At 37.2% G+C, this 25,329-nt stretch overlaps 1 protein-coding gene across 2 annotated transcripts in view; it reads left to right on the top strand.

Annotated features, from left to right (window-relative positions):
* LOC108310815 (spermatogenesis- and oogenesis-specific basic helix-loop-helix-containing protein 2) overlaps nt 1–22,575 on the top strand; it is a 43,533-nt gene extending 20,958 nt beyond the window's left edge. The window contains exons 5-11 of one of the 2 annotated variants that reach the window (XM_037741825.1): nt 1,551–1,650; nt 3,446–3,556; nt 15,764–15,911; nt 16,066–16,157; nt 16,813–16,931; nt 19,982–20,238; nt 21,735–22,575. In XM_037741825.1, coding sequence (XP_037597753.1) covers nt 1,551–1,650; nt 3,446–3,556; nt 15,764–15,911; nt 16,066–16,157; nt 16,813–16,931; nt 19,982–20,238; nt 21,735–21,755 — 848 coding nt within the window. In that variant the 3' untranslated portion in view covers nt 21,756–22,575. Of the gene's footprint in view, nt 1–1,550; nt 1,651–3,445; nt 3,557–7,411; nt 8,609–15,763; nt 15,912–16,065; nt 16,158–16,812; nt 16,932–19,981; nt 20,239–21,734 lie in introns of those variants that run through there. The other variant, XM_017537970.2, reaches the window with a different exon arrangement.
* The last annotated feature ends 2,754 nt before the right edge of the window (nt 22,576–25,329 follow it).

Here is a 25,329-nt window from a genome sequence, read left to right as displayed (position 1 = left end):
ACAGGGTTTTGGGTGGAGGGTTGAGAGCAGAATTGTGTCACTATTTTTTTCAATTTTGGTAGCTTACCTACCATCATTTCTTACTCATTAAAATGGAATTAACCGTGCTGTGTCATTGTGTGATTATCTAAAAGCCAGGGGCACTAACCTATAATTATATTGTACTTTCTACTTTGTAAAACACTTGAGTATAAATTATTTTATTTCTTAAAGTTAATAGGGTAGTTGTCCTTTCTATTTTACATTTTAGATGTAGAGGATTAATGTCAGTGCTTCAATTAGACTTCACATTTCTAAACTCTTTGGCTATTGTATTATGCAGATCATCAGTATCTAAACACTTAAACTAATTAAATTAGCTTTCATTTGGCTTGTGAAAGGACAGACTCCAATTACGGAAATTAAATTCTACTGGAATCATTATTGGTCTGTGACTATTTTTGGTCTTTCTAGGCCTGGGATACTAGATAAGAAATCTTTTAAAATTAAGATGATGTTAAATTGGGACGATTATTGATCAAATGGTACAAGATTTTGGTTATGTAAGATGAACAAATTCTGGGGCTCTAATATACCACAGTGTGACTGTAGTTAACAGCATTGTATTGTCTACTTGAAATTTGCTGAGAGGGTAGATCTTATGTGTTCTCATCGCCAAAAAAGGTAACTAGGTGACATGTTGGATATGTCAATTAACTTGATTGTGGTGATTATTTCACAATGTACTCGTATATTATCAACTCAAGTTGTACATCTTAAATATGTGAAATCTCAAATTCTCAATTATACTTTAATAAAGCTGGGAAATTTTTTTTAAATAAAATTATAAGATTTTTTTCTTAAAATGGGCCTGAGAGACACTTCCTGGATTATCCTGTGAGAATGATGATGTGGGATTCAGTGTAACACTTCTTTCTTAATGTTCTTTTTTAATATTCAGATGAATGAGTCTGTTTGTGACATTCCAGTGGCTGCCAGCCCTTGCATTTCCTCCTGGAAATGGCCAACCACGGTGACCAAGGGCTTTTGCAACTTCTTATTTGGTTCTCGGTGAAATGGAGCAGCTGCTCATCACCCGCCCATGTCCTTCTGTTGGTTATGACCACGTCAGCTTCCAGTTGTCTTATCTTTGCTCCAAGGATAAGCAGCTGCAAAAAAGGAAAAAAAAAATTCAGATGCTATATTTTGACATTGCAGCTGCTTATTGAAGATTCATGCATGGTTTTTGTCTCCTGACATTTACCTATAAATAGGAACTTGATAAATAAACTCAGTTGAATGTGTTTTAAGCACACCTGTTGCTAAGTTACTAGAATCTGATTTAAAGGTATCGGTGGTAAATAGAGTATTTTAGTTTTTGCTTTCTAACCTAGGTGGTTTTATGCTTCACAGAAGTCTGTAAATTGCTTTTAGTTTTAAAAGTACTGCTTTGTAAAATCTATTGAGTAAAAGATGACAACCGCATTAAGGATTAGGGCTTGTGTGTTTGATTAGCATCATCTCCTTAAGTGATTTTATAAATAAAGAGCCCCCCCTCTCAAAACTTTCAGTTAAGATTGAAAATGCTACTGGGCCTGAAGAACCTGGATTGTCACTGCAGAGGTCTTACAGCGAACACCTGGGATATTTTTCTACTAATCTATTTGCCTGGTTAGTTTTTTGTACCTTTTCATAATAGCAATGTTTTTAGAGGACTTACTGATTGTGGCTATTTTGTGGAAGAGGGATGCAGTGTTTGCTGTACTTAAGGATCCTGAGCTGGCACCATGGGTACACATTCCAGAAGTATTCACCTCAATAAAAGAAAATACTTTGTAAACAATTAGAGTTGACCACAGGGGAGCAGGACAAATTGTAAGGTAGTGAGTTCCCCATCACTGGGGAATATGATCAGTATTAGAGTCTGTGTTATTACTAAGCAAAGTTAAATCGCAACAGTCATATTTAAACTTTGTAAAAACAGTGAATTCCTCAAGTTGAAATTTTACATGGAACCCCAATATTTAAACAGATAAGAACAGCCTCACCTGTTATACACCTACCACTCAGCTTCTTCCTGTTATCTTTCTTGAACTCATGAACCTATACCCCCAGTTGTTGAAGATCATCCTTTAAAAAGGATTTAGTTTCTTTTACATACTTCATGTAGCTTTTGGAATAGCTTTCTTTGGTATACAAGGCAAGTTTTAGTGTGTATCTATGTGTCTCCTTATGTTTCTCTCTCTTTCTCTCTCTCTCTCTCACACACACACACACACACACACACACACACACAGATATTAGAACTGGCATTCAAACCTGCATTGGGCAGGCAGTTGAACTGGGGATCAGACTCTTCCAATGCTAGCATTCTTATAAAATTGAATTTTTGTGAGTTTCTTCCCTTCGCTTTAAGCTGATTTCCAAGGAGGTTTTAAGTACAGCCTAGGGATACAAAGAATGGACATAATTGCTGAGGGCATGGGTACTGATGATGGCGAGAATTTTAAGTTAGTCGCTTCCAGAATTTGTAGAATGTGGCCATCTACTGTTTTGAACAAGAAAGGGACTTGGAAGTCAGTAAGTGTGGTTAAACCAAAGCTGACTTTGGTAACGCAGACATACCAACAGCTTTCTTGGTCTTATTTAACATTCTAATGTTAAAGAGGCTTGCTGTATTAACCCTTATCTAGGATATGGGGTTGGGAAAGGTTTTGGAAGGCTTCATGATTTTCTCACATTACTTGCAACTGCTTTTCTTTTTAAAAAAGTTTTTATGACTACATAGTATGCATGTGCTTTTTGATCTCTACTCATCTTGAATCTTTCTGTCTTTCCTCAGCACCCTACCTCCATAAATAAAATTTTCAAATCAAGTTATATCTCTTAGAATAGAGGAAGTAGGATTAGTGTGCAAGTTTCTTAGATTAATATGTTTTTAAATCAGAATGCCTGAAGAAGTTCTGCAAAAATAGTAGAGCCAGAAAATGTCCATTAAATGACAAATTTTAAAATGGAGGGAACCTGGGCTTTGCTGGTTGGGTTGGTCTAGGGTGTATCTTGACCTTCTAATCCTTTATGCTTTTTTCCTGCAATGTACTTTTCCTTCTGAAGGGTGGATAAAGTCTATATGACTATATATATACAGTATATACATATATATATGGTATAGTCATAATTGATGAGGTCAGAATGTTTTAATCCTGCTTGTATCTATTGTTAATTTATTTTAGAATTTTGATCAGTCATTGAATTTAGGACGATTTTGATAATATGTTCTTTTGAAATTTTAAAATAAACATTCTGCACCAAATGTATAAGATAAGGTGCTTTGACACTATTGCCCCTTTGTATGAAGCAAGAGACACAGAGAAGCGTCCTTTGTTGAGTATATTGGTGTGTATTGTTTAATTTTACCTGACGATTTTCCCTTTTAATGTATGGTATGATTTTCTCTTGTTTCTAGCCCTGAATCTCTAAGAAATGGCAATGGGCTTGAATTAAATGCTTCGTTGTCAGAGTTCGAGAAAAGCAAAAAGATTTCTCTTCTTCATTCAAGCAAGGAAAAACTAAGAAGGTGAATTTTAATATAGCACTTTTTAAACATTATTGTTTTATAGGGAGAAATTACTTTCATTAATTTTATAACTTTTTTGTAATATTGTTAAAAGTATAAGTGAAACTAGTAAATTTAGCAAATAAATAGATGCCACTCACTCATTCAGCCATGTAGTCATTCAATAAACATTTCTGAGTCTGCAGTGCGTGCCAAGGAATGATTGGAGAACTGAGATAAAAAGTAAGTCTCTACTTTCAAAGGTGTTCTCAGTCTAGTGCTCGGACAGAGCACTTTTAAATAGGCTGTTAAGTAGAAAATGATGCTTTTTAATACATCTCATGTTGAGAACACCAAGTAAGGACATTAGGAAAGTTTTCTAAGACAGAATAAGGGGACAGCAAAGGTTTTCTTGAGATGGCAGTAGCTAAATTGAGCTTTTGACAAGTTTCTATTAATTTGGTTTGGAAGTCAGGGAAGGGTATTTTATTTATATGGAGGGAATAATAGGTACAGAGGTTGGCAGTCTTAGAGAGTACAGTGACTTTATGGAACTGCATGTATGTCCATATGGTTGGCTATCAGGAAACAAGCAGGAAGAGACAAGAGATGAGAGGTAGTAGGTAGGGGCTGGGTATTTCATGCTATGAAATTTGAATTGCAACCTGGTCTGTTGGGCAGTTACTACAGGATTTTAGCAAAGGAGTGATATGAGATTTATACCTTAGAATGAACACTCTAATAGGATGTAACACGGTGAATTGTCTCTGGAGGCCAGAAGGAGTCTGTAATAAGAAATGATGATTTCACTTGAAACGAAGGGAAACTTGAACTTTGCCATATATAAGACTTTTCCAGGACTAGACAACTCTTAGAAATTCAGGAAAGGTAGAACAGGGAGTTCTCAAAGGGTTCCAAGTTGTCTCTGGCCCAGATACCTTTCCCTGTGAGTCCTTGTTTGCTTGAGACACATTTGTACAGAGGAAAGCCCCAAGTAGACATGTGTGCCTTGTTTCCAGTCTTAGAGGGAAAATGCTGTCTTTTACCATCACATTATGATGTAAACTATAGGCTTTTGTGCATGCTTTTATATCAGCTTAAAGATCCCTTTTAGTCCTAGTTTAGGATCTTATCATGAATGAATGTAAAATTTTGTCAGTCTTTTTTTCGCTAGTAAGATGATTATTTCTCCTCTTGTTTGTTAACATGCTGATTATGACTGATTTTTTAAAAATGCAAAACTTTACTTTGTCTTAAGATATAATTTTTATTGACTGCTAGATTCCATTTGCTAATATTTTGTTAACAATTTTTGCATCTGTGTTTATGAAGGATATTGGGGTTTGTAGTTTCCTTACAATGTCTTTATCTCATTTCTGTATCAGGGAAATGCTGGCCTTATAAAACCAAATGGAAAGTCTTCCATTTCTGAAAGAATTTGTATAGAAATGATATGTTTGATAGAATTCAACAATGAAGTCATCTAGGCTTGGAATTTTCTTTGTGGGAAAGTTTTAATTACAAATTCAATTTCTTTAATGATTATAGGACTAAACGGCCTATTTTTTCCTATCTCAGTTTAGTTAATTTATGTTTTTCAAGAAATTTGTCCATTTAATCTAAGTGTCACATTTATTTGACAACATGATCTTATTATCATTTTAACATCTATAAGTCTGTGATGATGGCTTTTTCATTCCTGGTATTGATAAATTGTGTTTTCTGCCTTGCTTCTTGATCAGCCTAGCAAAAGGTTTCTCAGTTTTGATTTTTTTTCAGTGAACCAGATTTTGATTCATTGATTTTCTATATTAGCCCATTTCCTTTATTTCATTGATTTCTGCTCTTTGTCTTTCTATACTTTGCTTTTATTGATTGATTGATTGAGACAGAATCTTGCTCTGTCATCCAGGCTGGAGTGCAGTGGTACAGTCTCAGCTCACTGCAACCTCTGCCTGCCAGGTTCAAGTGAGTCTCCTTACTCAGCCTCCTGAGTAGCTGAAATTATAGGCGCCAGGCACCACATCCAGCTAATTTTTATATTTTTAGTAGAGATGGGGTTTCACCATGTTGCTCTGGCTGGTCTCAAACTCCTGAGCTCAAGTGATCTGCCCATCTCGGCCTCCCAGAGTTTTGGGATTACTGGCGTGAGCCATCACTCCCAGCCTCTATACTTTGCTTTTTTAAAGAAACGCCTTTGAAAATATGGCACATATACACCATAAAAAGAATGCGTTCATGCCTTTTGCAGGGACGTGGATGAAACTGGCAATCATCATTCTTAGCAAACTAACACAGGAACAGAAAACAAAACACCACATGTTCTCACTCATAAGTAGGAGTTGAACGATGAGAACACATGGACACAAGGAGGGGAATATCACACACCAGGGCCTGTGGCAGGGGGGTGGAGGGAAAGAGGAGGGAGAGCATTAGGACAAATACTTAATGCATGCCGGGCTTAAAACCTAGGTAATGGGTTGATGGGTGCAGCAGACCACCATGGCACATATGTACCTATGTAACAAACCTGAACATTCCGCACATGTATCCCAGAACTTAAAGTATATTTTTAGAAAGTCTTTGTAGGTAGAAACCTAGATCATTGATTTTAACCTTTTCTTCTTTTCTAAAATAGGCACTTAACACGAAAACTTTTCCTTTATAAAAGTTTTTTCTGTAAGCATTGCTTTAGCTGCATCTCATCAAATTTGACATATTTCCACTATCATTCAGTTCAAAATATTTTCTCATATCTCATGATTTTCAAAAAAAATCATGTTATTTTTTTTGTTTTGTTTTCATTAGTAACTGTTTAGAAGTGTATAACTTGAATGTTTGGAGACTTTCTAGGTAGTGATTTATAATTTAATTCTGTTGTCATCTGAAAACATACTTTGTAAGGTTTCTGTCCTTTGATATTTTCTGAAACTTGTTTTATGGCCCAAAGTGTGGTCTCCCTTGATGAATGATGTTCCATATGCATTTGAAAAGACTGTATTCTTCTGTTTTGGGGGGTGTAGTGTTCTATAAATATTAATGAGGTAGAACTACTTGATAGTGTTTTTCAAATAATCTGTACCGTTACTATTTTTTTGAGGGTTAAATTTTTCAGTGACAACTCTTTTTCTCTTTCTTTCTGAGAGTTTTTGCTTCATGTAGTTTGAGACTCTGTTGTTAGGTATCTGTCTTGCTGAATTGACCCACTCATCATGAGGGAATGATAATATGCTAATTTATCTATCCTAGTACTCCCTATCTTAAAAAATCTATTTTGATATTAATATAGGTTTCTTGTGATTAGTGTTTGCATGGTTTTTTCTAACCTGTATATGTCTTTATATTTGAAGAGTGTCCCTTGTAAATAGCATGTAGTTGGATCTTGTTTTTATTTTTTATTTACTCATTCTGACAGTCTCTGTGTCTCTGTTGTTCCTTTGGAATGGTTAGCTCATTTTCATATAATATACTTACTGTTAAGTGTGGTTTTAGGCCTACAATTTATCTGTTTGTTTTCATTAATCTATTTGTTTCCCATTTTTTGCATTACCTGCCTTCCTTTGGATTTTTCAAGTGTACTTTAGCATTTCTTTTAATCTGTTTTATTGACTTTTTAGCTAAAACCAATTTTTATTGGTTGCTCTAGGCATTATGATATACATCCTTAACTTATCATAATCTACCTTGAATTGACATTATGCCCTTAAAATACAACAGCATATTTCTATTTACCTTCTTCCACTTTTTGTTACTGTTGTCATACATTTTACTTTTGCATATGTTATTGTGTTAGTCTATTTTTGTGTTGCAATAAAGAAATACCAGAGACTGAGTAATTTATAAAAAAAGACATTTAATTGACTCATGATTCTGTAGGCTGTATAGGAAGCATAGCAACTTCTGTTTCAGGTGAGGCCTCAGGAAGCTTACAATCATGGCAGAAGGCAAAGTGGAGCCAGTGTGTCACATAGTGAGAGGAGGAGGAAGAGAGAGAGAGAAAGGAGAGGCCCCAGACTCTTTTAAACCACCAGATCTGCATGAACTGAGTGAGAACTCACTCATCACCAAGGGGATGGCACTAAGCTAAGCCCCATGATTCACCAAACATCTCCTACCAGGTTCCACCTCCAACATTGGGCATCACATTTCATCATAAAATTTGGAGGGGACAAAACACCCAAGACACATCAGTTATCAACCCTGCACTGTTAATAGTTTTACTTTAAACAGTAAACTGTTGTCCAGTTATCTGATACTGCATAACAAATTACTCTAAAACTTGGTAGTGTAAATCAACAAACAGTTTATCACATCTCATGATTTTGTGAGTCACCAGTTTGGGCAGGGCTTGGCTCTGTGATTACTCTCTGCGTGGTGTTAACCATGGTACTCCATGATGTTCAGCCAGCAATTGGCCTGTCTGGAGATTCCAGCACAGCATCATCTACAAGTGTGGTCCTCTGGTGGGTATGGATGCAGGTTGTGCTCCAATGGGCTGTTCTTCCCTGTGGTCTCATCACTTCTCCACATGGTCTCTGCAGCAAGCTAGAAGGACCTCTTACATGAAGCCTTAGGATTCCATGAGACCAGTATCAAAGCTACATCTTCTGAAATGCTAGTCCCAGAACTTTCATAGAGTCACTCTCCAGATATCTTTTGGTTAAAGCAGGCAGAGGCCACTGAAGATTCAAGGGGAGAGGAAATGGACCTGACTCTTCACTGGAAAAATAAGTAATTTTCAGTCCCTGTAATCTTAACTCTTATCTCTTTAATCCAAATTTCAGATTCTTGTTTGCAGTAAAACAGGCTCTTCACCATAGACAAGGTTTTGTCTTAGTTGCAAAAATTCTCTCCCCATGAATTTCCCTCTATTACCATCCTTTGCTCCTGCATTCCCCCGCTCAATCTTGGCTGCCACAATCAGAGGGACAGAAAGTACAAGGGCACTTTTTTCTTGCTTCTTAATAGAAATCTTAGCAGTATACAGCTGTTCTAGGCCTGTCAAATAAATGTATGCTATTGGTTTTTAAAACATGAATAAATTAGAAAACTACCCTTTAATGTATGTCACCATATTTAGCATGTCTTAGACTCTTCACTTGTTTGTGCAAATTATATTTCCATCAGATATTATTTCTCTTTATGTAAGATAAAGACATTTTCAAATAAAAGGCAACTTAGATATTTTGACACCAGTGGACCTTCAGGATAAGAAAGCTGAAGGAAATTCTTCAGGCTGAAGGGAAATAATACCAAATGAAAGCTAGGATCACCTGAAGGACCACATAGCACCAGAAATGACAAATTTCTAAGCAAAAACAAGTACTTTCCATTTTAAACTATTTAAAATACTTAAAACTGTTATTAGCAAAAATTATAGCAATGTATTAGGGTTTATAATATAGCTATAGTACATATGACTATTATATGAAGAATGAGTGGGATAAATGCACTTGCATAACTTTAGCAGTTATACATTTTATGTGATGTCATGAAGTATTAACTCCAGACTATGAAAACTTCGATATTTATTGTAATCCCTAGAGCAACCCTAAATAGATAGGCAAAATGCATTGCTATGAAGCCAAAAGATAAAATTGGATTTTTAAACAATATTCCAAAAAGAGGGCAGGAAGGAGGAACAGAAGAGTAAAAACACAAAAGAGACTACGGGGAAACAGCATGGTGGACCTTTATCCAACTATATCCAACTTATAGGCAGAAGTTTTCAGAATAGATCAAAACATGCAAAAGCAAGACCCAGCTATCTACTGTCTGTAAGAGAGAAGCTTTGAATATAAAAAAAATTAATAGAAATATATCCATTGTGGAAACATGAAGTATAAGAAAATCAGATGGGCTATGTTAATATCAAATAAAGTAAATTTGAAGACAAACAGTATTACCTGAGGTAAAGAGGGACATTTTGTAATGATAGAAACATCAACTTTCAGAATGATATTAAAATCACAAATAGCACGGGATGGTAAGAGCTTCAAAATACTTGGATCAGAAATTTACAGAATTAAATGGACAAATAGATAATTTTAAAACAACTGCTGGAGATTTAACACTCCTCTCTCAGCAGTTTATACAACTAGACACCAAAACATTGGTCAGCTCTAGAAAGTGTGAACACCGCTCACCACCTTGATCTCATGAATATTTTTAGAGCAACACTCGGAACAACTGCAGCGAAAGACTCCTTCTCAATGGCACATGGTACAGTCACTTAGATAGACTATATATTGGGGGGAGGGGTACATATAAGAAGTTTCAATACATTCGAAAGAGTTGAATTAATAAAGATGTGTTCCCTGACCACAATGAAATTAAATTAGAAATCAGTAAGAATAAGATTTAAAGGGAAATCTTAAATATATGGAAATTAAAAAAAAAAAAACTTTTCTGTGTTCTCTGTGTTTTAAAAAAAATCACAAGAAAAATTAGAAAATATTTCAAAGTGAATCTATTGAGAAGAGAATATATCGGCAAAATACCATGGTACACTTTTAGCTATGTAACAAGCCTGCTTGTACTGCACATGTGTCCTGGAACTTAAATTTTAAAAAAAGATAATACAATATATCAAATTTTTAAAATAAACTACAGCAAAGTTTAGGGAAAACATTGTGGCTTTAAATGCTTGTATTAGAAAAGGCAAAAGGTCCAAAAATCAGTGATAGATGGTTCTATCCTAGGAAGAAAGAGAAAGTAAAACAAAGTAAACCCAATTAAGTGGGGTGGTGAAGGGGGAGGAGGCTGGGAGAGAGACAGACACAATAATCACAATCATGAGTGAAAGAGGGATGATCACGATAGCTGCTATAAATATTTAAATACAGAAGAGTATACTTTGAACAATTTTAGGCTAGTAAATTCAACAACTTAGAGATACTGGATACATTCTTGAAAATCACAATTTATCAAAACTGATACCAAATGAAGCAGAAAATCAAAATAGCTCTATATTTACAAAATCGAACTTGTTACCAAAACCTTACCAAAGAGAAAACACTCAGATGGTTTCACCAATGAATTTCAGCAAGCCTTTAAAAAAGTAATAACAATCTGAAACATGTTCTTACAGAAATGGGAGGAGGGAATACTTCCTAACCCCTTTCATGGGAACAACATAACCCTAAGCCTGACAAAGACATTATTTATAAAGAAAATTACAGACCAGTGTACCTCATGAACATAGGAGCAAAAATACTTAACATAATTTTAGCAAATTAAATCAAGAAATATATAAAGATATAATGTATCATGACCACGTCAGGTTTATCCTAGAAAAGCAAGGCTGGTGCGACATTCGGAAATCAACCAGTGGGGCTGGGCGCGGTGGCTCATACCTGTAATCCCAGCACTTTGGGAGGCCAAGGCAGATGGATCACTTGAGGCCAGGAGTTCAAGACCAGCCAGGCCAATATGGCAAAACCTTGTCTCTACTAAGAATATAAAAATTTAGCTAGGTTTGGTTGTGCACCTTGTAATCTCAACTACTCTTGAGGCTGAGGCATGAAAGTTGCTTGAACCCAGTTGGCAGAGGTTGCAGTAAACTGAGATGGTACCACTGCACTCCAGCCTGGGAGACAGAGTGAGACTCTGACTCAAAAACAAAACAAAACCAAAACATCAATCAGTGAAATTCACCACATTAACAGAATAAAGGAGAAAAACCATGTGATTAACAAATTCTGAAAATGTATTTCATAGCGTTCAATTTACCATTATCATTTAAAAAATACTTTGAGCAAATAGATGTGGAAGATAACTTCCTCAATTTGTTAAAAGGCCTCTATAAAAAACTTATAATTAACATTGTACTTAGTGATAAAATGTTGACTGCTCCTTAAAAAGATCAGGAACAAACTAAGGGTGCCCATTCTTACCATTTCTGTTCATTATCAAATAAATAGGCCATTGCAGTTAGGCAATATAAAGAGTTAGACATCCAGATTAGAAAGGAAGAAGAAAAACTGTCTTACTATATGTAGATGGCATGACTGGGTATAAAGCCAAAGTCCTAAGACATTTACAAAACAGCTACTAGAACTAAAGAACCTTATCTTCTGTAACGTGGTTGCAGAAGATAACGTACAAAAATCAATGGTATTTTATATACTAACAGCAAATAATTATACAATGAAAATATAAATATTACGACATTTAAAGTAGAATAAAATAGCTTTAGGATACTTAGGAACAAAGCAAAAAACTGATCTGTACATTGATCATTCAAAATTTTACTATGTAAAGTTAAATAAAAACTAAATTATGCTTTATACCATAATTATGGTATAAAAGACTCACTATTGTTAAGATGTCTGTTCTCACCAAATTAAAACATAACCTTATTTGAATCCAAATCATAATGCCAGCAAGTGTTTTTCCATAAAAATTGAGAAGATGATTTTACGATGTATGAGAAGGACTTAGAATATTCAAAGTAATTTTGTAAAAATACAATAAAGTAAAAGGACTTAAACAATCTGACTTAAAGACTTACTATAAAGCTACTATCACCAGTAGGTAACTGGCATAAAAATTGACAAATAGATCAATGGAACACAATAGGCTAGCGCTGGATCCACATATTTATGGTCATTTGATTTTCAACAAACACACCAAAGCAAATATTTTGGGAGAGAAAAGTCTTTTTAATAAATGATGCTAGAACAACCAGATATCCATCTGGAAAAAAAAAATCAACCTTTACCCCTTACCTCACACCATATAAAAAAATTAATTCAAGATGAAGCATAGTCAGAGCTGCACTGTAAAGCTAAAATTGTAGAGCTTCTAGGATGACAGTATTCAGTAGAATCTTCTGCTGTGTTAAAAATTATATCTTCATCCTCTAATACAATAGCCACTAGCAACATGTAGTTATTGACTATTCAAAATGTGGCTATTGCAACTTAGGAAATGAATTTTAAGCATATGTAATATTAATTTATATTTATTAATTAAATTTAAATAGACTCAAGTCTACTGACTACTGTATTGAAGAATACAGTTCTACAAGACAATAGGAGAATGTCTTCATGAGCCAAGAATATGCAGATGTTCTTTAGACAGGACATAGAAATCAATAACTATTAGAGAGAGTGTGTGTGTGTAAATAAACTGGATTCATCAAAATTTAAAACTTTTGCTATCAAAAAGTTTTAAGAAAATAAATACAGAAGCCGCAGACTGGGAGAAAATACTTGCCAAACAGATACCTGACAAATCCTGGTATTCAAGATGTGTAAAGAACTGCTAAAAATAAAAAATAAAAAGACCTGCAATTCAGTTAAAATGTAGGTAAAATATCTGCACGGACACTTCACAAAGGAAGCTATACAAGTGCCCAAAAGGCACAGGAAAAAGTGCTCAATATCATTAGCTGTCAGGGAAATGCAAATTAAAGCATAATGAGATATTACTATGTATACCTCAGAAAGGCCAAAATGCTAACAGTAAAACTGACAATATTAAATATCATCAATGATTTGGAACAAGAAGTCTGATACATTGATGGCGGAAGTGTAAAATGGTACTACTTCAGTGTGGTAAAAATTCTGCCAGCTTTTATAAACTTATAAAATGGCCTATCATTTCTGTTCCTAGATATTACCCAAGAGAAATAAAACCATGCGTTCACAAAAAGACATCCAGAATGTTCTAGCAGCCTTATTCTTAATAATCCAAACTGGTAACAGCCCAAGTATCCATCAATAAGATAATAGATAAGTAAGCTATGGCATATTTATATGTATTCCACAACAGCATTCCGTAACATATAAATATGCCACAGCTTACTTATCTATTATGGAATACTGTTGCTCAGTGAAAAGGAGCCAACTGCGATATGGTTAGCCACATAGATAAATCCCAGAAACTTTAAAGCTGAGTGAAAGAAGCTTTATAAAATAATACACGCTGTACGATTTTATTTATGTGCTGGTTGAGGACAGGGAAAAGTAATGTGGGATGGAAAAAAATATCAGAATTGTAGTTGCCTTACAGGGTTAGGGGATAGTATTGACTGGGAAGAAACATAAGGGACTTTCTGGGGTTGTGATAATGGATTTTCATGTGTAATTAGAATTTTCATTATATATGTATTTCAGGTACATACAGTTCTATGTATTCGTCCAAACTTACAGATTGGGACTTAGTGTGCATTTTGTTTTATGTAGTGTTTACCTGAAAATAATCTGAGCTCTAGCTACTGATACATTTAGGCATGTAATGTGCTTCTGTCTACAATTTACCTTGCTTTAGTATATGTAAATATGTTGACATGTGAACAGCGGGATGACACATGTATAATAAAGCAGATACTAGTTGAGCATCCCTAATCTGAAAATCTTAAGTCTGAAATGTTCCAAAATCAAACTTTTTCAGCACTGACATGTGATAGTGACACCTTTTCTTTCTGATGGTTCAGTGTATACAAACTTCATTTCAGATACAAATATTGTATAAAATTACCTTAGGCTATATACATATGGTATAAAACATAAATGAATTCTCTGTTAAACTTGGGTTCCACCCCCAAGATATCTTATTATGTATATGCAAATATTCCAAAATCCAAAAAAATCTGAAATCTTAAACACTTCCCCAGGCATTTTGGGGAGGGAATACTCAACCTGTACAGTAAATGTTAACTGTAGACTCTTAAGTGATGAGTATATAGGTGTTCATTATATAATTCTTTCAAATTTTCTCTATGATTAAACTTTTTCTAATGTTGAAAAAATTTAATAATATTTTAATAGCTTAAATTATGAATGTGACATATGCCTAGCAAAAATACGTGGAAAATATAGAAAATAAAGGGAATAAAAATGATCCATCATCCAGCCATCCGGAAATACCTGGACTGGATGTTTTGGCCTTCAGTCTTTTCTCCTGGGCTTCATTTTTACTTTGTTTAGTGGCTAGGATTATATTTTATATGCTGTTTTGTGTCCTACTTTTCCCCAATAAGCTTTATAACATATCACTTCCACTGCCAGGTGACATTCTGCTGAACTAAGGTACTGTAGCTTACTTAAGGCCTCCTCCGATGTTGTGTGTTGTTTTCCATATTTTACTAAAATATTGCTCTGACGGGCTTCTATGTATACACACTGTGCTCTGTATTTTAGATTCACTCCTTAGGGTGGATCCTTGTAAGTGGAAGTACCATGTCAAAGGGTGTGAAAAGTTTCAAAGCCCTTCACACACATTGTCAAATTGTTGGCTCTTCCATCCTTCCCTTCCCAGATTAGTTCCTGAGACACCCCCGCAGAGCCCCCAAAGCTCCTCGGAGATCAATGAGAACACCACTGAGACAGAATATTTGAGTTATTCATTGGCTATATGTCAAACTAGGTTTTTAAATTTAATTTCTCTGCCATTCTGGTGTGTACAGAGGTTTGGTAACTTGCCTAATGTCTCAGTTAGTAATAACAGAGCCACCATTCAACCCTGTAGATGTCAAGGTAGTATTCAGCACAAAACAAGTGCTTAAAAATGTTTGTTAAAAGAGCACATGGTTGAATGAAGCCGCTAAGGGCTTAAATCAATTAGATCTACATTTCCCGTCTATTCTCCTTCAGAGCTGTGAGAGACAGGTTGGTTTCTTTTCTGATACCTGCATCCTGGTGTACTCATTCTGTCTATACCTACCTCATGCAAAGGTAGCAGCCTTCTGATTTTCCTTTTGCTCAGGCCATGAAGCCGTGTATTGCAAGACGCTAGTTGATCTTGTTGGAAATGCATTCTAGGTCCCAGGGACATGAAGATCCTGACTGCTCTTTGCCTTCTAGGCTTCTAGTGTAAATCGCAAAAGGATTTTTACATAGTGTGCAATTCTCTGCCCGAAGGGCAGAGTGATCTTCACGTTTCTGTAGGCAGCAGGGGGTGGGTGCTTTCCTCGGTGACTGGTCATCCTGCACCCTGCAGCAGGCTTGAAGTGGGAGAGCTGGGGCTGCCATCAGCACACACAGTGAACTTGGGCAGTGGTTCTTCATGCAGTGGGCATATGTGTAGGCACCCCGGGAAGCTGTGATTTCAGGGACTGTGAGGGTGCTGGCTTGTAGGGACATAGTCTTTCTCTGAAATGGAGACTAGATACGGAGGGGACGGTTCCTTTACAAACATACCCAGAGGAAGTGTTGTTTGTCTTTGGGTACAAGGAAGAAAATGAGACTAATTATTCTTTATGTATTGCAATTCCCTGTCCAGAGAAAGAATCAAGTATTGCTGTGAGCAGCTGCGTATTCTCTTGCCGTATGTAAAGGGGAGAAAGAATGATGCGGCTTCAGTTCTTGAGGCAACAGTTGATTATGTGAAATACATCCGGGAGAAAATTCCTCCAGCCGTTATGGCCCAGGTATTGGACTCCCAAAGCTTTGAATTTTATCCTTATAGACAATGCTTTAACACTACAATTTTACTTCTTTTAATTTTTTGTCATTGAAAGTATGTGTCTTTGTACATATGTAAAAATGTCAGTATCTACCTAAATATATTTCTATGTATTTCAGATTACAGAAGCACTTCAAAGCAACAAGAGATTTTGTAAGAAACAACAAACACCCATCCAGCTGTCTCTCCCAGGCACCGTCATGGCACAGCGGTATGATAAGGGCTCTTGTGAATCTGAAGTCTGCTAGTTATTTTCCTCCCACGTTGATGCTAAACATGTAGAAACTGATTCCATCCACTGTGAAAGTGCAGGGGTTTATTAAGGGTCAGTGAATTTTTCTCATTGCCGATGTGTATCATTTCGTTACAGTGATAAGCACAGGAAAAAGTCTCAGGTCCATGGACTTTTCATCAAGTGACTCACTGTCGCTTCTCCTTTTGTTACTTCTGAGGTTCTTAAAATGAGCTTTGCCTCTTGAGAGTGTAGGGATGGTGGCGGTCCAGCAGGGATGCGATGGCTTCTGGTGTTCCTCTGGAGGTCTCGGGCCCTGGAGCCATCCAGCCCTATTTCAACTAGTGGTTCTTAAAGCAGCTTACTAGGGCAAAATGTGGCTTCCCAAATGATCCCTTTGTAGATTGATCAGAATATGTAAACAAAGAGAAACTGTGGAGAAAAAAGCATATCATTCTTGCACATTCTAAGGAATCATCATGAGTCCTGTGCAACTCTGTTCATATGTAAATAATCCATAGTTGAGGCTTTGTCAGTGTTTTTGAACTCGAATGATAAAAGGGCAATTGAACTTAGCAATGTTCATATTGTTTTCCCTGAATAATACGCAAAGAATTTTTTCTGTCCTTTCAAGGGAAAATAGTGTGCCGAGCACTTACTCTCCCGGGAGAGGGCTCCAGTTCCTGTCTAACACGTGCTGGAATGTTAGCTCCACTCCTGATGCAGAGGGCTGTTTGGATGAAGCTGTGAGAGGTGAGCTTTACCTAACATCTGTGCCACTTACAGGGGGACCTGCATTGCCTTACCCTTGGGCTCCTGTGCATTCACCACCATAACCAGGGAATCCAGGGGAGCTGAGTCCTTCTGGTGTTGTCAGCCTCAGGTACACAAGGTGGCGATGGGTGTTTAAATAGTGTTATACCAGAAACTGGGCTCAAAATTGACCGTAATTACCAGAAAGCTCATCTTGTTGATAAATGATAAGCACGCTGGTGACTTTGTTTATAATATGAATAGAATCTCAGGGTAGAAGTATTCATATTATTTCAGGACTGACTGTGCCCTGAGCATTTAACATGTTAATTTATTTACCTCCTTCATGGCTTTGCTTCTATGTCACCTCTCAATGAGCTCTTCTCAGCCACCTGGATAAAACTGCACATTTCCCCCCACCATAAACATGACGCAGGGGCCTCCTCATCCGCTTTCCTTGCTGTATTTGTCTAGAATACACTCCTTGCCGTCTGCTATTCTTTACTTGTGTGTTTTGTTTGTTGCCTATCTTCTCCCATTAGAATGTCACCTCCATGAAGGCAGGGGATTTTTTGGCCAGTTTTATTCATTGCCGCATTTCTAGTACTTAGAACAATGACCAGCACACAGTAGGGGCTCAAGAAATTTCATTATATGAATATTCATTGTGGAACAAATGCTTTCCCTTTTGTTTTCCTCTGTTTTTTTCCATCTTGTTATTTCAAGTACATAGGCATGTCTAGGTTTATGTAACATATATAAGAAAAATGCCTCTGCATAACAAAAGTGCTTCCACATTTTGTTACGTGAAGGCATTTTTGTTATATGCGTTATATAAGCCTAGACATGCCCGTGTACTTGAAATAACAGGATGGAAAAAAAATAGAGGAAAAGAACATAGCTAGCAGGTTGTGACTTTGTAGTATTCCTGAAGGTAAACTCACTCTCCATCGAGAAACCGGGAAGATATGGACCTCTTGACCTGAATGTTAGATGCTGGATGCAGGACTGCCTCTCTCCTCAGCCTCTCGGTCCTAGGTGACACTTCTGACTTCCTCCAACAGGCTCTGCTATCACTCAGCACCTCACCTGTGCCAGGAGTGCCCTTTCTCCCTCACCTGCCCTGGTTAGCACCAGGTCCATCCCTAGTTCTCAGCCTAAATGTACCTGCCTCAAAGTTGGGGACACAGAGATGAATGAAGGGCAGTTCTTGTTCTTATGGAGCTCACAACTTACTGGTAGAAAGGGTCACAAAAGCAAAATATGGTTTAGTTGTGTAAGTGCTATAGTAGAAGTACCCTGCTTAGATGGGATGTGGCGGAAGCCATGGGAACAAATGAAGGTTATTTGGGATGCTGTCTAAAGTCAAAAGAGAAGGAGCCCCTAGATAGAACCCAGCCTTGATTCTTCATATCAAAGAATCCTCAGGGTGTTATTTTAGTCAACTTAGACTTCTCTCCTGACCTAGAGGAGAAGAGAAAAAAAAAAGCCGCCATAAGCCATGGTTAATCATCTTAAAGTAACAGTGGCTGAATGTGACATGGAATGATTAAATCAGCCCAGATTAAATCAGATAGAGGTCAGGCCACAGGCATATGCCTGTCAATGTTACTTTTTGTACATACGATACTATTTATGTCTTATAGAAACTGTGAAACACTCCTTTCGTGGCAGCGAGTTCAGGCCTGTCTATGCCCCAGCATTTCAAGGCACTGCCTCCCCTAACGAGACAGATCTTGGGAAGCCAGAGATATGCGAGGACCACAGACCTGTGGCTTGTTCAAACCCTAGGAGGCCTTGAAGGTTAAGGAGTCAAAACTTCCCTTTTTATTTGATTTAAATACATTTTTGCATTCGAAAACCAGTTCAGATCCTTTACTAACCCAGCTAAGATCATCACTGTGTTCATTTTTTAATGTATCTTCTTCAAGTCTTCTTCCAGGTGTATTTTTCTGTAATAGTAATCATTGGACATCCCATATTGTTTCCTGAATTTTTTTGCTTAACTTTGTGTTATACATATATTTGTTGTTATGCATCACTCATCATTTTAATGGTTTTAGTCATTTATCAAGTGATTCATAGAGTACTTTTCTTAGCCATTTTCCAATCGCTACATTTAGCATTTCCACTTTGAGGGGAGAGTGATTTTTTACATCATGTGATAGGAAATATTTTTCCATATATGGGGTTTACTATATTTTAGACTTTTCCTTGGACTGGATTCCTGGAAGAGTGATGGGTGAGTTAGAGAACAGAGAACATGAATGTATGTATAGCTCTTAATGCATGTTGCCAAATTGTTTTGGAAAGAGGATCAGAGAAGCTGCAATCAGTTAAGTCTTCCAAATTTCACTTTCAACACCCACATTAAAAAATGCTAGAGAAGTTAAATGACCACCCAAAGTCCCAAGGTTTCTGTCCCGAGCCTGCTCTATAACACAGACATGTTTTGACTTTATCGGCTTGCCTTTTTCTGTTATTTTTTATAAATCTCTGTATACATTTGCTTAAATTAATTTTTCACAAACATTTCAGATACATCTGTATTTAAAGTAGACATAATTATTACATTATTTTACTTTCAATATTATTAATATCCAGTAGAAAATAAATATTCATGGTATTATTTGAATTTACAGTGTTCATATTATATATTAATTTTTTTTCTTCTAGTTACCATGTAGAATATAGCTATATAATGATATAAAACAGTCTGCTGAATGGAGTTGTTCTTTCCAACCTTTTTACTTGCTTCAGAGAGGGTCAATTTTGATTGACATGCACGTTCACATGCATCAAAGACACAGGGATCTTCTGCTTCTCTAAAATCTTTTAATGGCACATGAACACTAATTTATAGTGTGTATATTGCACTAAATTTCGCAATTAGAAAGTTCACTTTGATTTTCCGTCAGCATTCGAGTGTAGTGGTAGCACAAATTTATAATGTGGGGAAATGAAATAGCAGTCAGTTTATGCCAAATATGGTCGTTCCGAATTACAGAATTGTGGATACTCAACCATATTTGTTTTCTTTCTCATTAAAGGTCCGTTAAGCTCCACCTCAGAGAATGCTATTGGTGATCAGTATAAAACTCACATTCCCAATGCAGCGATCTCTCTGAATTCCTTCCATACTGTCAGATATTATTCTAAAGTCACCCCTTCCTACGATGAAACCGCCGTAACAAATCAGAACATTTCAATTCATTTACCTTCAGCCGTGCCCCCAGTCTCAAAGCTTCTCCCTCAGCACTGCACTTCTGGGTTGGGCCAGACGTGCACTACACATCCCAAATGTCTGGTAAGTTTTCAGGGGTCCCTGGATCAGATTGGACCTTTTCTCTCCAGCCAGCAGAAGCCCCTGACCTGCATTTTGTTGTTGCTACTCTGGCTGGAAGGCTGGTACCTAAAAGCTTGATTTTGAGTCTCTCCACCCTGATGGGTGAAAAGGAGGTGTGGTCAACCCAGGCTCTCACTCCCCGTCCTGCAGGGCTGGTGTCTCAACATCCAGAACCAGTGAAACTGGATGGGACTGTGCTAGTTTGACGGTGACTAGGTGGAACCTGATCTCCCCTAGCACTGATTCCCCACCCCTCTGCACACCCCCACCCCGGCTTCTACCCAGAGCTTCTGCAGCGTAACATCCCATTTTACCACCCTCATCCTCATCTGGCCCCATAGCCAGCCACTGCTTATCTCTTAGGTGGGCAGCATCACTTGCACTGCATCAGAAAGTGCTCTTCCAGTCACTATCCTGGCTGTTTTCAGATACCAGATGTCCTCCTACAGCAGATATTTACAGAGCACCCATTATGTTCTGACATTGAGCTTGCCATTGTGCTAAGAATGTAGTACACTAAGGTAGACACGATCCCTGCCCTCATGCCGCTTTGGTGTTAATGGGATGTAGACAAAGAAGCAGGAATTACGATATTGTTGAAGCGGGTAGGAGGAGTGCCCCACTATACATACCAGCTAGACGTGGGTGAGGTTAGCGACTGCTCGCCCCTGGAGAAATACCATTCATGCTAATATCTAGCCACTAAGAATTAGTCAGGTAGAGGGGTGAGGAATCAGGAGAGAGGAGGCAAGAGCAGTCCTGTCAGATGGACCAGCATATGAAGCAGTCATACGTGTATTGTTTGGAAGAACTGTCCAGTGCTAGAGGAAGACTCAAACCAGATTGGCCTACTTAAAATGGACTTCTGTTAACTTTAATATAGTTGCTAATGCTTTTGCATATTAACAATAGCTAACATGTTTTGAGCACTCAATAACTAATAGTGCCAAATACTCTATGTACTTACTGTACATGATCTAATGAGAATCCCTGAGGTGATCCTTTGAAGGTAGATACTGTTATAATCTCCATATGACATCTATAAAATGGGAATAATAGCGACCTTCCAAAAGATATTTGCAAGATAAATATTCTAAAGAGAATTGCAAAGAAATGTTAAAATATGCAGTGTCTACAGATATCGTAATTTTGCTAATGATCATTAGTATCCAATGGGAAGACTAGGGTAAATGAAAGAAAAGATTACAATATTATCATTTTTTAATTGTTGACCTATACTTACTCTGTGTGGGTTTTGTTGGAAAATTGTTGTGAGAAAATAATTATTTTTAATACAAAGACATATTTGAAAACTTGTAATCTTATTCATCTGAGGATTTCACATAGTTTTGAAAATCATTTCAGATTGTTTTGGGATATAGAAAATACAATCATGACATTATGAGTAAGAATGGGCAAGGATTCAATTAATGTGAGTTTTTCCCCCTTCTTTGCAGCAGCAGTTTTGGGCATATTAAAAGCACTTATTTGAAATTCACACTCTCAACCACCTACTGCGCGCAGTTTGACAATCTAGGAAAAGTGGAACAAAGAATGATTTTGAAAGCTCCACCCAAAGACCTAATATCAAAAGAGTTAGCATGGTCTGGCTTCTGATAAATGCACTCAAAGCTTCCGCAGATAGAAAGACCAGCAACGAAAAGCTGGTCGCACGCTGTCACTCATCTTCATACACACTTGGATCCCTGCCAGCCAGAGAGCTACAAGAACAAATGACCTCAGTGACCTACACTCTCTCTTCTCAAAAAATATTCCACAATTTATGAAAAAAAGCATGCTATAAAGAAGATCCGTGTAGATGTGATAAAGTGATAAGATTGGGAAGGTGTGTTGATACCTTGTGTCACTGAGTACAAATACTGCAACTTGACTCATTTTTAGTATCCCCGTGAATTACTGTCACTCATTTCTAGGTGATGTCTTTTCCTTATTTGACATTTTAGAGAGTTTCCTTCTTCACTCACCATCCAAACTAAGATACCCAGAGAGATGCTGAAAGAGGGGTTTACCTCCTCACTTGACTACTAATGAATAAATTGATGTGTGTTTTTGCATTTCACAATCCCTTGAGTGAAACAATGGCTAATAGGTAAATATTTCTTTCAGGACCTTTAGTTACAGACTAGCAGGTCTTTTGTTTTTCATCTCTTCCTCCCTGTGGGTATTAGAAAGGACAGTTGAAAATAAGGGGGAAAAAAAGGTTTGTTTTATATTTCACTGAAATGTTCTTATACATAAGTTTTATTATTAAATAAAATACTCAGTTTTCAACCTGAACATTGTAATCCATTTTTGTTTTATTTAATAAATATATGTTCTCTCTTTTAGTAGTACTATGTAGGGAATTTAATTTCCTAGAGTTTTGAGAAGCTTAAAAATTACTGTAGGCGTAGCCTAATTCTCATGTCAAATTTTACAACTTTTCTTTGAGGATGCCAAAATGATTGAATCTGTAGATGTTTGACATACTTTATAAAGGAACAAGAAGTTTCCAACTAAGGTTTTATTTTTATTATTAAAAACAGGTGCTTGATTCTTCATCCCCTTTCCTTTAGGAATAATTGCTTTGACGTTGGAAGAGAACCTGCTAAGGTATTTTGGACACTGGGACTACTGCCTGTGTTCCCAGCTGGTCTTAATTCTTGCTGGGGCTTTTACTTTGCACGAGAGTTTCTTTACATCTCCACGTGGGCTATGAGAGAAGCCTGCGACTGGGAACTCTTCAGCAGAGGACCTAAAAAGTCTGACCCCTAGAGCCATCTCTCTACTTGTTCTCTCATCCCACTTTTCCTTTCAACATGAAGAGGAGGCTACCAGATCCATCTTTAGGGCTCTTTACTTTTCAAGCCTGGGTCCCATGATCCTAGACTTCATGCAAGTGTCCAAATTCATTTCTAATGTGAGAATTTCATTTTTAATGAATTTTTCTCTTCCAATAAGCTTAACTCTTAGCCAAGGAAGAAAGCTTAGTTGGGTTACACCTTGTAGAAAAAGAGCAGGATTTTCCTTGTAAAATCAAGTTGGCTGGTCATGGGACAGTTGCAGTGTTATTTTCACAATAAAGAAGATGCAAGGAGCCTGCCTTGAAAAGGTGACAGCTTGTAGGTTTCACATTGGTGGAGGCAGAATGAGTGAAACATAGTAGATGATCTGATACAGGGCTGTGAGGAAGGGCAAAGAATTCAGGATGCCACCCAGGCTCCCGGCTTTTGCAGCTAGGTAGACAGTATTGCTATCTACTGAGAGAATGCAAGGAGAACACTTGGAGTCATGGCACTAGAACATGACAATTGTATGGGGACACATTGCATTTGGGGTATTTATATGATACTGAGTTGAAGTAGCCAAAATATATTCAGATATTGCAGCACAGGCAGGAGATATAGATAAGAGATGTGGTTTGGGGTGTCATCAGCACTGGAGGGGAATACCAAAGTGGGGGGATTAAACATTAAATGGTGGGAGTGGCCTGGATGACCCAATAGGAACTTGTGATGCTGCAATTTTTTTCTTTTCTTTTTTATTATTATTTAAGTTCTGAGGTACATGGGCACAATGTGCAGGTTTGACACATAGGTGTGCATGTGCCATGGTGGTTTGCTGCATCCATCACCCCATCATCTACATTAGGTATTTCTCCTAATGCTATCCCTTCTCTATCCCCCCACTCCCTGCTATCCTTCCCTTAGCCCCCCAGCCCCTGACAGGCCCTGGTGTGTGATGTTCCTCTCCCTGTGTCCATGTGTTCTCATTGTTCAACTCCCACTTATGAGTGAGAACATGTGGTGTTTGGTTTTCTGTTCTTGTGTCAGTTTGCTGAGAATGATCGTTTCCAGCTTTATTCATGTCCATGTAAAAGACATGAACTCATCCTTATTTATGACTGGATAGTACTCCATGGTATTTCTAGTTCTAGATCCTTGAGGAATCGCCACACTGTCTTCCACAATGGTTGAACTAATTTACACTCCCACCAACAGTGTAAAAGCATACCTGCTTCTCCACATTTTCTCCAGAATCTGTCGCTTCCTGACTTTTTAATGATCACCATTCTAACTGGTATGAGATGGTATCTCAATGTGGTTTTGATTTGCATTTCTCTAATGACCAGTGATGATGAGCATTTGTTCATATGTTTCTTGGCCACATAAATGTCTTCTGAGAATTGTCTGTCCATATCCTTTGCCTACTTTTTGATGGGGTTGTTTGTTTTTTTCTTGTAAATTTGTTTAAGTTCCATGTAGAATCTGGATATTAGCCCTCTGTCAGATGGATAGATTGCAAAAATTTTTTCCCATTCTGTAGATTGCCTGTTCACTCTGATGTTAGTTCTCTTGCTATGCAGAAGCTCTTTAGTTTAATTAGATCCCATTTGTCTATTTTGGCTTTTGTTGCCATTGCTTTTGGTGTTTTGGTCATGAAGTCTTTGCCCATGCCTATGTCCTGAATGGTATTGCCTAGGTGTTCTAGGGTTTTTTGTGGTTTTAGGTTTTACATTTAAGCCTTTAATCCATCTCAAGTTCATTTTTGTATAAGATGTAAGGAAGGAGTCCAGTTTCAGTTTTCTGCCTATGGCTAGCCAGTATTCTCAACACCATTTATTAAATAGCAAATCTTTTTGCCATTGCTTTTTTTGCGAGGTTTGTCAAGAATCAGATGGTTGTAGATGTGTGGTGTTATTTCTGAGGCCTCTGTTCTGTTCCATTGGTCTTTATGTCTGTTTTGGTACCAGTATCAAGCTGTTTTGGTTACTGTAGCCTTGTAGTATAGTTTGGAGTCAGGTAGCGTGATGCCTCCAGCTTTGTTCTTTTTGCTTAGGATTGTCTTGGTTATGTGGGCTCTTTTTTGGTTCCATATAATATTTAAAGTAGTTTTTTATAATTCTGTGAAGAAATTCAGTGGTAGCTTGATGGGGATAACATTGAATCTGTAGATTACTTTGGGCAGTATGGCCATTTTCACCATATTGATTCTTCCTATCCATGAACATGGAATGTGTTTTCATTTGTTTGTGTCCTCTTTTATTTCCTT

The sequence above is a fragment of the Cebus imitator genome, unplaced genomic scaffold (genome assembly GCF_001604975.1).
Source record: "Cebus imitator isolate Cc_AM_T3 unplaced genomic scaffold, Cebus_imitator-1.0 Scaffold108, whole genome shotgun sequence".
In the NCBI taxonomy this organism is placed as follows: domain Eukaryota; kingdom Metazoa; phylum Chordata; class Mammalia; order Primates; family Cebidae; genus Cebus; species Cebus imitator.
This window is presented reverse-complemented; position numbering and strand designations above follow the sequence as displayed.